This window comes from Sabethes cyaneus, chromosome 1, assembly GCF_943734655.1.
Source record: "Sabethes cyaneus chromosome 1, idSabCyanKW18_F2, whole genome shotgun sequence".
In the NCBI taxonomy this organism is placed as follows: domain Eukaryota; kingdom Metazoa; phylum Arthropoda; class Insecta; order Diptera; family Culicidae; genus Sabethes; species Sabethes cyaneus.
The window spans coordinates 97,052,152-97,062,414 of NC_071353.1; the positions used below are offsets into that span (position 1 = coordinate 97,052,152).

General features: G+C 39.7%; 1 protein-coding gene across 2 annotated transcripts; it reads left to right on the forward strand.

The window, feature by feature from the left end:
* The first annotated feature begins 7,263 nt into the window (after positions 1 to 7,263).
* On the forward strand, positions 7,264 to 8,632 carry LOC128745114 (WD repeat-containing protein 18). Of its 2 annotated transcripts, XM_053842106.1 has the most exons (2): positions 7,264 to 7,530; positions 7,609 to 8,632. In XM_053842106.1, the coding sequence occupies exons 1-2, from the start codon at positions 7,365 to 7,367 to the stop codon at positions 8,607 to 8,609; spliced, it is 1,167 nt and encodes a 388-aa protein (XP_053698081.1). In that variant the 5' UTR covers positions 7,264 to 7,364; the 3' UTR covers positions 8,610 to 8,632. The 2 variants fall into 2 exon arrangements, with proteins under 2 accessions (XP_053698081.1, XP_053698080.1); XM_053842105.1 differs by having other exon boundaries at positions 7,264 to 8,632.
* Positions 8,633 to 10,263: the final 1,631 nt, after the last annotated feature.

Genomic DNA, 10,263 nt, shown 5'->3' on the forward strand with positions numbered 1-10,263 from the left:
GAAAGTGCCGAACTGCAAGATTTGTTAAATTCGTTAAAATCTGATAAATCTGGCAACCGTGCGAGATGGTTTTGACAACTGGCAGTGCTCCCATTTCATATGCAAAATTGAACCGGAGGTGTGTAAAGCCCTATAAATGTTATTTTTATAAGGCTTTAGAGGTGTGCCGTTTGATATCTCTGCAGTGCCGGGGCACTATGTGCTGAGTGTCCGACCCCTTGGATATCGCTCCTAAAAGTGCTATTTTGCACTAAATCGTTTCGGTATCTTCGGCGCACTTTTTTGTTATATTCCAAGCAATAAGTGCGCCGAAGAAACCGAAACGATTTAATGCAAAATAGCACTTTTATGAGCGATATCGCACTTTGGATGGTACAATTTTCCTTGCAATTGACAATATCAACAACATCAAATTTCAAACTCCCGGATCCTCTCCTCCACTCTTTGTTCCCCTCTCACTCCTACAAAAGCGATCCGCTGCTAATGTCATTCTCGTTTGTGACGAAACCGCAAATTACTTCATGACGGCGCCGCAGTGGAGACACCTACATTAGTTTCGAGTATGCGTGAAGCGGAATAGCGATTTGTTAAAGAGTGCAAAAGACAGAAATATGTCGGAAATAATTTTCACGCATTCAGCTGCGGGCAGTTCTGTAAGTGGAAAAGAGGTCGTGCGGTGCCGTCATTGCGAATTAATCCATTACTCAAGGGGTCGGTCACTCAGCACAGCCGTTTTTATGTTAGGCGACTTGAAACGAGACGAACTGTGCCGGTGCTGTACCGAAAGTGCCGAACTGCAAGATTTGTTAAATTCGTTAAAATCTGATAAATCTGGCAACCGTGCGAGATGGTTTTGACAACTGGCAGTGCTCCCATTTCATATGCAAAATTGAACCGGAGGTGTGTAAAGCCCTATAAATGTTATTTTTATAAGGCTTTAGAGGTGTGCCGTTTGATATCTCTGCAGTGCCGGGGCACTATGTGCTGAGTGTCCGACCCCTTGCCATTACTCCAGGTAGAGTGACTACCCAGGTAACCAATAAGCATTTCCAATGCAATTTAAAAGCAAGCCAATAAGCATTTAAGTTGCCTTAAATGCTACTTAAATGCTATTTTGGCAAAATATGCGGCTACTTTACTGCTAGCCCTCTTATAGTGCTGACAATGCTTATTTGCAGCTAGTTACCAACAAGAAGAATTTAAATAGAATTGTGGATGCCAATTTACAACAGTTATGCAGTCAAAAAGCTGATAAACAACAACCTGCAGTATAAAACGCCAGGGATGCTAATAAACGGCTGATTTACTGCTTATTTTAATGCTTATTGGTTACCTGGGTATATACAGAGTGGCGCCAAGTCATCCCAAATGTATGCAATGCGGTTTATCCTAGGTTTTTCTTTCTCTTTCCTGCATACGCGTTGGATAGGTTGTCTGCTCGATTGGAATGACACTGACAAATTATCATTCCAATTTTGACATTGTCTCTGTATATAGTTCTGAATTGATGGAACCTGTTCACCACTAGCAGCAGCTGCAGCACAACTGATGAACTATCGTGTTGCCAAGACACTGTTTCGGTTCCGGAAGTAAGTATTTTAAGTTTGAAATTACCTGAAACCTCAAGGGGTCGGTCACTCGGTACAGCCGTTTTTATGTTAGGCGACTTGAAACGAACCGAACTGTGCCGATGATGTACCGAAAGTGCCGAACTGCAAGATTTGTTAAATGCGTTAAAATCTGATAGATCTGGCAACCGTGCGAGATGATTTTGACAACTGGCAGTGCTCCCATTTCATATGTAAAATTGAACCGGAGGTGTGTAAAGCCCTATAAATGTTATTTTTATAAGGCTTTAGAGGTGTGCCGTTTTGATATCTCTGCAGTGCCGGGGCACTATATGCTGAGTGTCCGACCCCTTGTGAAACCTCCTATGGTGAAAACGTGGTTCAATACTTTCAAGAGAAATGTATGTTCATAATTAATTTTTCTTTATTAAAAACAACACAAAATGCTTTTTCAATAATTTTCGAAGATTTTCTCAGTGATTTAATAAAGCAACGATGTGTTTCAATGTTATTTGCTTTGACAACACTGTTCTGATCGTTTGTACTCGGATTGTTTGTACTGCTGTATGTTTACCTCTTTTGTTCTCCCACCATCCTTATGAACAGCGAGTGAGACGTCAAACTCGCAGTTTCCCATAAGAACACCAGAGAATAAAAGAGACGACGAATACCGTTTGCCGAACGGTGCGGTGAGTGTGTGCCCTGATAAACAATTTAGACAGATGGCATTTTACGCATCTATGCCGATTACGCATCAGATGCCGATTAGTAGGTCGCGGATAGGAACGCGAACTTACTGAATAGGGGGAAAAGTTCGAGGGATTTTTTAACGGGACGTAAACAAATTCAGATTTCAGGATTGCTTAAAATAGCACCTTGCGGGTGAAAATGGGTTCGGTGTGTTCAAAATTAGTTCCGCCGCTCCAACTTTTAAAGCGAAAAATCAAAAGTTTAGCTCAACAATAGTGTCTTCCAATGGTAACAGCTTGAAGAACTAAAGATAGCAAGAAGATTGGTATGCTGATATCCCCCACTTAGTCAACCCATCGCTTGTAATAAGGTAAAACAATCAGTGACCCGCTTAGACTGCTTAAAATTAGTTCTTTACCCTAGTTTATGAAGTACTTTAAAATTCAGGAAAATTAGCAGAGCCAGAAATCACAGCAATTGAAATAATTGATGGGTCCCAAATTTATGCATGCACAAATATCTGTATTTGTTTATTAATTTATTTATTTATTATTATTAATCAACGGGCTCGATTTGGCCCCAATGATTGTCAGGTTAACATAAAAATAGTCAAGTCGAATTGAGTAAGATTCTATCAAACGTATACAAACAGATTTTAAAATAACTGTATCTTCGAGGTTTACCTCTCCCGAAAAAAGCGAATGAAACTGCCCTGTAGTATCCGTCGTGGCAGATGAAAGTCGAATAACGACGATACTTGATTAAAGGCCCGCTGTAGACCGCCGATAGCGCCGTTCATATTGTGCTTCCCGAGAAAATATTTCGTTTTTCAGCTTTATATAGTTGTGCGCAAAGGTAAATCATGTATAGGCGAATTCGAGCAAAACTAAGAGCAACCGTTCGCTACCTGGTTGTGATTATTGGAACTACAAAAAAAGTGCAATTCCCAAAATGCTTGCTGGCACCTATATGGAACTCGACTTTAAATGTAATATTTTATTGAATTACCAACAGTGGGAATGGTGAAAATGGATAATAAAGGTAAGAAAAAGCATTACCTTTCATTTGATATATATTGTTTCTGCTTCGGGAGATTATTCGAGCTTCGCAAGTGTATTTATGGTTACGAACTGTTAGGTTATATGTTTGGTTCTTGGCGCAGATGATGCTAATCACGAAAATAAATCCGTTAGCATTTGAAAACACATTGGAAAACGCTGAAGACTGAAAATAATTGGTGATTCTCTATCCAGGATATGTAAACTTTACAGCTGACTCTATGTACTTTTGTTTCATGCGGTACAAAATCAAACATTAACATTTTTCTGCCATAAAGTTAATTAATTCGAATATTTTCACTTACCTTAACGTAGATAAACAAATTTCTTCCAATATTTCGCTATCTAAAATCCTGACAATTGAAAGGGTTAATCAAAAACTGCATTTTATTTCAGTTTTTTTCAAAAATGTATGGAGTTTGACAGCGATTTTACTTTTCATCACTTTTTTTATGCAGCGCCTCTAAGCGGGCGATAGCTTGTCAAAAACGCCTATTATTGACAGTGTAAGCACGTGTAAGTTTTCAATGTTTATGCTCTTATTCTTTGCTAAGATAACATTTGTTTTGATCTATTACGTACAGACTTACAAACAACACAGTTACAATGTCTTACGTTAACCGAAAATGATAAAATTTAAATGCTGATTGCGTTTGTAAATAATTTATCCATGTTTGAACGGGCAAACACGAATCAAGCTACCCTAGCATTCAGCTGATGAGCGAGAGAGAAATATTGTTGCTTTTCTTGTCACTCTTGCGTTGACAGTTTCTTACGAGATTTCGTGTGAGTGTAAAAGAGATACTTTGACTGCGAGCAACCAGATCAGAGCTGCGCGCAACTGTTAGGCGCACAACTATTGTCAATTGCAAGGAAAATTGTACCATAAAGTGCGATATCGCTCATAAAAGTGCTATTTTGCATTAAATCGTTTCGGTATCTTCGGCGCACTTTTTCGTTATCTTCCAAGCAATAAGTGCGCCGAACATACCGAAACGATTTAATGCAAAATAGCACTTTTATTAGCGATATCGCACTTTGGGTGGTAAAATTTTCCTTGCAATTGACAATAAATCAACGAAAGAAAAATTTTAGATAATAATCGCAATACTGTAGTTAGTGCGACGAGGTGGCAATCTCAACATTGCATTGTTCCGCAACGCTCGTGGTTGAACATTTATGTTAATCTGTATTTGTGGCAGCTCTGTTTGAAATATTGCTGATTGCAAGGAAAATTATACCATCTAAAGTGCGCAATCGCTCATAAAAGTGCTATGTTACATAAAATCGTTTCGGTATCTTTAACGCAATTTTTCGTTACATTCCAAGCAATAAGTGCGCCGCAGAGACCGAAACGATTTAAGCTAAAATAGCACTTTTATGGGCGATTGCGCACTTAATGATTGGACAATTATCCTTGCAGTTAGCAATATCTTCATTTGTCTTCCTTCGGCTTTCCGCCCATTTAAACCAAGGGTATGTAATCATGCTATCTCTTTCTCATGTAGGAGTGAAGAGAGCATCCTTCAACTAGTTCGCCGGCAATTAGAATTTCCATTGAATAAAGCGTTAGCCGTCACTCGGACCGAAACGTCAGAAAAAACGGTTACACTGCAATCATATGCATTTGACGTTCGTTTCAAACCCTTGGAGCCCGCCTGATGTTAGCTCTCCCCGATAAAAAATCCCCCCTACCCGATAAAAAATCCCCCCTACTTTTCCCCCGATTTAGTAGGTTCGCGTCGGCTGAATCGCCCGATTTTGGACCCGACGAATCGGCCGATTGTTGCAACGACGCTTATGGGAGTTTAACAGGGCGATCTACCGATTCGTCGGTATTTTTAATCGATCGACTAAAACCGACTAAATTGGCTGTTTAGTCGGATGATGAAATAAAGGTGTCTGATGAACCCAACGAGATAGGTTAATTAATCGGGAGATAAAATTTGTCAATATACCGACGAAATAGGTGGATTAATTGGTGTATGTAGTTAACTTGCCTACCAAAGCCGATCAAATCGGTGGAGGAATCAGATGACGAAATACGTAAATCATACGAAATAGGTGGATTAATCGATGGAGAAAATTTTGTAACCTACGGAACCATACGAAATAGGTCGATTATTCGGGACATAAAATTTATCAATACAGACAAAACAGGTGGATCAATTTGAGCATTATATTGAAGTCTATAGAACCAAACCTAATTCTAATAAAAATGCTCCTAATAATGCCCTGAAACTGGCCCTCTTCAACAACTCCTCCTGCCTCAGGAACAGAGATGCCCACCGTGCGTGATCGCTCGACTAGTTTAAAAGCAACTTTCGACTTCTGAGAATTGGCGACCAGCGGCCCAAGACCGAGTTGAACGAAGAAGACTGCTTGAAATAGCACGAGCGACGTCGGCGCGATGACAATCTGTAACGATCAGAAGGTAATTAATTGGAATCGAAAAAAGCTGTTCATTGAAGAAATTTCTCTCTTCTGTGGAACATACACGAACACTTATATTGACTCCTATAGTTTAATTTCACTAACCTGCTCATTCTTCATGAAGCCAATCGATCAATTTCCTCCGCAGAACCAATCCGTTCAGTTGAATCAATATATATAGAATGCCAGTGTCGCTGCAGTGCTCGTGGTAAACATCACACATTTGAAAATTACGTATTTACACTGTATGTGCATATGTGTGAGTGATCGATTCGAAACGGGAATCTGATTGTCAAACTAAAAAGGCAACCCAATAAAAAATCCTTCTGCTTTTCCGTAAATCACGTAGGATAAATCACCCGATTTGGTCGTTTTGGGGTATTTCGTCGGCAGGAAAATTTTCTATTGGGCAATTTGACAATGTAGTTCCCGTATCCAAGACACGAACCAGCAACATGTTTGCCACCAAAATATCCATGAAACACCAGCGACACTGGCATTCTATGTATATTGATTATACTATCCGTTCCCACCGTGACAAAGGAGATGAACTTGTCGCAGGACCTTTATGATTCCATGCCGCATTGACGGCGACGCAGATCCGGACGGAGTTCCTTTAAGGAAGATATAAACCGAGTCAAGAGCAGCTTGTTACTGGACCTAACCTCTATCTCGGTTGTGTGGCTCCACAATCCGATAGGAAAAAATAGTCGCACGATAATTTTCAGTGCGAAATTCCAACTGAAATTGCGATAATAAGTTACAAATTCAATGCAGCTGTCTTTTTATGTAAAGGATACTTACCTAGCTATTCAAATAAAGAACAAGTAAATTAAAAGTAAACTGGCCTTGTTCAAAAATCAATCAGACTTAGCTGTCAAAACGTCATTCTGTACAGAGTAAACCGATCATCATCTGATTTAATCGTTACCCGACGGTAACAGATTAAATATACCAATGCGTCGGGTGACGGAGACAACCACCCAACGCGATCCGACAAAGTCCGTTGATTAATAGGTTGATTTCTTCGGCATCCTATTTCGTCGATAGATGCGTAAAACAGCATCTGTCAAAATTTTCTATTGGGATCGTCAACGCAAAGCAAATGAGATAAAGGTGTCAGTTAGCTGCAAAAATATCTTCAAAATGAAGACATGTCTTCACTTCTGGCATCTCTGGCTGCAAAGCACAATGAAGTATTCCATCACGCACATATATAAAGATTTTTTGACATTAGCCGAGTCCCTCGCTGAAGCTGTTTGCAGTAGGAATAATATCAAAAACATCAAATATCAAACTCCCGGATCCTCTCCTCCACTCTTCGCTCCCCTCTCACTCCAACATAACCGATCCGCAGCTAATGTCATTCTCGTTAGTGACGAAACGGACGAAACCACGAAACCGCAAATTACTTCATAGTATTTATTTGCAAATATTTTTCTTTTAGAAAAATCTGGCATCTCTGATTGGCTCAGTCTATCGCTTCAAAAAACGCGTGGTTTTAAGGTGATTATTAAAATACTTTAATTAACTGTTTTTGTATGAGCAGTAAATAGATTAAACGGATTACACGACTTCTGAAGAACACTGCCGAATATCTACTTGATTGTAAATAATGTCAGATTATGTGGAGGTTGCAATAACCAGCGATTCCAGTGATGAATTATGGAACTGTTGTGTGTGGGATGTACGAACGGGAACCCATTTACTGTCTTATAAGGGCGGTGGAGCACCTTGCCATCATACTTTTAGTGTAATCAATCAACAGTATTTTCTGGCTGGTAACATGGTGAAACCTATGCTTCATGTATGGCCAATGAATCGTCACGAACCTATTACAACCAGGTTTATTCTACCAGGACGAGCTACAGCAGCAGCGGTTTCTCCGGATGGGAATTATTGTGTGGTAGCTGTTCAGGAAGTAATCTACGTATATCTTTTGTTAACTGGAGCAATGATAGCAACAATATCTAGTCACTATCTGTCGGTCACAACTCTATGTTTTAACGATAGTGGTTCTCATTTTGTAAGTGCTGGTCAAGACGGAAAAGTACTTGTTTGGAGTTTGTCTCAAGTAGTTCGGGTGTTTCAGAGACAGATATCACAAGCCGTTTATTCATTTTCGGACCATGCGCTGTCGGTAACTGACTTGTACGTTGGAAAAGGTCGTATGAAGGCCTTGCTTTGTTCAGTGTCCTTAGATCGGTCATGTAAAATTTATGATTTGACTTCTGGTTCTATGCTTCTAAATATTACTTTTCAAGAATCACTGACATCAGTAACGATGAATGCTTTGGAATCAATTGTTTTTGTCGGAACAAATGAAGGACCTATATATGCTTTTAGCATTACTCTGCCACCACGAACTAAAGAATATCTCGTTATTAAAAAACAGCATCAAAAAAACGTTTTCCTTGGGCATAAGAAACAAGTAACATGTATATCTGTATCGCGTGACGAAGAACTCCTTTTGTCTGGAGGAGCTGATGAGCAAGTTATTGTGTGGCATATCAAAAGTCGACAACAGCTACGTGTTATTCCTCACAAGGGAATTATCACAACTGCCCGATTTTTGTTGACTCCAAAAGCAATGTTCAATCAAGAAACTAAATTAAATTTATCTTTCCAACCATTTCAAAAGACAGTTTACCCGTTAGAAAAGATCCATGATCTTACCGTAGATCTTATTGTTCAAGAAAGTACATTTTCAAATTTGGAATGCCGAACAACTAGTTTTAATAATCCCGCGCAGAGCACTAGCAATCTTGAAGAGATCTCGAAATTAAAAAAAGAGATTCAGCATTTGAAAATGATTAATAAAGAAATATATGAATTTTGTGTCAAAAGTATAGTAAGGTAAAATCAAGTAAATTACAAATAAAACCTGTATACATAATTTATTAAAATAATTATGTTTGTTGGTTTAAACCAATCGTCCTCCCTTGTTTTAGAGCAGTATCTATATCTAATCCATAGAAATTAACGATATCACAAATCAACCAACATTAGACCAAACTCATGTTCCTAGTCCTAGTCTAGTTCTAGTTAATGCGGTCAGGCATTAATATTATTATTTTTTGAAACGGTGGTTCTACAATTGATGGAGGGACGGTAGGGGAAAGTAATGAAATTTTGGTGGTGACAGAGCGGGAAGGTAAGGTAGGGATGGGGGTGTTGTTGGTAGCTACGCTTAGCAAGTAGTCGTTGTGACTCCTACCTTTTGTCCAATGCTGGAAGGTGCATGGGTCGAACCAAGCGACTAATAACCTCTCCCCCCCTCTCATCGTTCCGCTCTTTCTCCACACTCTAAAATTTCATTACTTTCTTCTATCGTCCCTTCATCAATTGTAAAAGAACTACCGGTTAAAAAAATATTATTTATATGCCTGACCGCATTTCAAAGTCAAGACAACACAGGGATGGTCTATCATTTAAAAACAAGACTTATCAATGAAACTTTTCGTTTGACGGCAAGTCTCAAGATTTTCTCAATAACGTTCATGTTCAGATAAAAACCAAGATCAAATCTTTTGTTTTATCCAACATGCCGCAATTGGTAAAGCAGGTTCCGGTCCGAAAACCGACTTTTCTGCTCCAGATCTTGCTAGTTCATCAGCCCATTCATTACTGGTTATACCAGAATGGCCAGGAACCCATACCAGATGAACGGCATTCAGAAGGCTTAGTTCTTCGAAGTAAGTGTGGCAGGGGACGCGACTGTTTTAGATTTGGCATTAGACGCACAAAGTGTTCTTATAGCGGCTTGACTATCAGAACAGAAGTAGATAATCTTGTCTATCATTTCCTCCTGAAGTGCAAACTGAGTTCCGCACATAATTGCAAAGACTTTAGCTTGAAAAACGGTGCAGTAACTACCCAACGAATAGGATTCCTCCAATTCCAGCTCACGGCTCCAGATCACATAGTCGGAAATTTTCCTTTCCATGTAGCCTGACATCCACTCCTCTCTAGGAGGAAAGTCACTTGAGAAAGTCCTATACGGGAAAGTACGCATGAGCGTTACATCGCTAGGAGCAAGGGTAAACTTGTCCTCAGCAACAATTTGCGACCACAATCGAGTATGACCAGTGGAACTGTCCACAGACTGCCAAAAGCCAATCGCATGTAGTCGGTAAGTACATATTAGTGCCTCTTGCTTCAGGGGAAAGTGAAGAGGTTTAATACTGAAAATAGCTTCTAGGGCGGCAGTAGGAGTTATAGTAAATGCACCAGACATTGCCATTAAACACATCCTTTGAAGATGGTTTAGCTTTGTCTGGACATTCACAACTTCCCCTCTCTGCCACCATACAAGACAACCACAGACAAACAGACGAGACACTCGCGTTAATTTCATCGTCCAAAAAAAACCACTCATTTTTCAAAAAAGCATGTTTCGCAACATGGCCACACCGCGGCGCGCTGGGTGTTGCTTCGAGTTTTCAGTATAAAACCATACAAATGTAAAAACCCTACAGCATAAAACTCTGCAAATGCAAGCTACTCCGCAACAT

Bases quoted from the DNA above. Each gene is read 5' to 3' on its own strand.
- LOC128745114 (XM_053842105.1), top strand. From the start codon at position 7,365: ATGTCAGATTATGTGGAGGTTGCAATAACCAGCGATTCCAGTGATGAA.